This window comes from Laetiporus sulphureus, assembly GCF_001632365.1.
Source record: "Laetiporus sulphureus 93-53 unplaced genomic scaffold LAESUscaffold_44, whole genome shotgun sequence".
Lineage (NCBI taxonomy): Eukaryota > Fungi > Basidiomycota > Agaricomycetes > Polyporales > Laetiporaceae > Laetiporus > Laetiporus sulphureus.
Window position 1 is genome coordinate 1 of NW_024468553.1, and position 1,591 is coordinate 1,591.

General features: G+C 55.6%; 1 protein-coding gene across 1 annotated transcript in view; it reads left to right on the forward strand.

The window, feature by feature from the left end:
* Positions 1–374: 374 nt before the first annotated feature.
* Positions 375–1,591, forward strand: part of LAESUDRAFT_751869 (uncharacterized protein) — a gene marked incomplete at its 3' end in the record, with an annotated part of 2,878 nt that continues 1,661 nt past the window's right edge. Inside the window, exons 1-3 of the mRNA XM_040911693.1 lie at positions 375–906; positions 939–1,121; positions 1,166–1,542. Of these exons, the coding sequence (XP_040760617.1) occupies positions 475–906; positions 939–1,121; positions 1,166–1,542 (992 nt within the window). The 5' untranslated portion in view covers positions 375–474. The remainder of the gene's footprint in view (positions 907–938; positions 1,122–1,165; positions 1,543–1,591) is intronic.

The window sequence follows — 1,591 nt, forward strand, 5'->3', positions numbered from 1 at the left end:
GGCTGCATGTTGGACGATACAGGAGGATGAGGCCTTAGAAGGGACGCACGGTTGCCCCATTGTGCGGCCTTTCATGTTGGCGATGGTGATCGCGAGTCGTGCTCTTGCTTCATTGTGAGAGAAAGTAGAAGAGCTGGGAATGGTCATCTCAGGGTCGTTCAGCGCGTCGTGAGTCAATCAAGCTAGGGGGCAGAGAGGTAGAGAGTGCCGAGGTGAGCGACCGGGCGTGTTGTGGCCAGCCTTTAGGTGGCAGTGACTCGGGTACTGCCCGATGACGAATGCTTTCGCCCCTCTGACACCCCTGATCGAACACCTCGGCCAATATTCAGCCACACTCCCCTTAGGCTCTCCTCATACTACCTGTCCGTTCGTACCTGCACGCTGAGCACCTGCGCTGTCCACTGTCCATTGAAGTAGAGAGAAGAACATAGCAGATGATGGTGAGCATCACGCCGACAGTTCTAAGCACAATTCATGCATTTATCGCCCTCTGCGTCGTCTGTCAATATTTCCTCAATGGCCAACGCAAATTCGGTGGTCAATGCAAGAATGAGCACTCCCGCGACAGTAGAAGAAGCGGATTCGGCTGTGTATCGCCGCCTGTTCCTCCTCCTCCTCCCACTGTTCAATTCTCAATTGCAGACACATGCTGGTGCCTGGAACGCTTCAGGCCCAAGCATGGGCCCCGTGACCCCGCTACGCTCTCCACATTCGCATATTCTCTTAGTTCATTGCCTCCGTAATGTAGAGAGCATCTCGCGCGATCTCTATTTCAAGGCCGACCGGCTCTCCTCTCCACTCTCCTGCTATGGCCCCGCGAAGCAGCAGCCCAACGTCATCTCCGGGCTGGACGAATCACCTGAAGAGCTCTGCGTGAAGGCCTTCCTCGCCACCAAGGCAGGCACGGTAAATGAGTATGTGCATCGCATTTCGTTCAGTTTTTCACGGGCCTCTCTGAAGGTGCGGGACAGATGAAATATGAAGCAGATAAGATCGCAGCGGCAGAACAGACTTTTGCGAATGCACGTATGAATGTGAAGCAGGTGTATGAGCAGGCCACGCGTAACATTCCCTCGCGTTCGGCGGTGGATCCGGCTTTGGCACGTCAACATTTGGCTCTGGTGCGTCTACAATAGCAGCGTTCGGCTCGGATGCCTTTGGGCAGACTGCGTTTTGGAAGCCTGCGCAGGCAACGTCTGCGTTTGGGAGTGGATCTGCACTTGGCCAACCGGCACAAAGTGCCTCTGCGTTCGGCCAGCCTGCTCAGAGCACATCTGCATTTGGACAGCCCGCTCAGAGCATATCTGCGTTCGGACAACCAGCGCGGAGTGCATCGGCTTTCGACCACCCACAGACCACGTCCGCGTTCGGTCAACCTTTCCAAACTACGACTGCATTCGGCCAACCTGCCCAAACTACGTCCGCATCTGGCCAGCCAGCACAGCCATCATCAATACCATTCGGACAAGCATCAACCACCACAACATTCGCGTTCGGCCTAACAGCATTCGCTCAATCCTCTCTCATCAAGCCAGCAACACGGTCCTTCAGCTCAGGCGCCTTCTCTGCGTTCACACGAATTCTCAGCCTG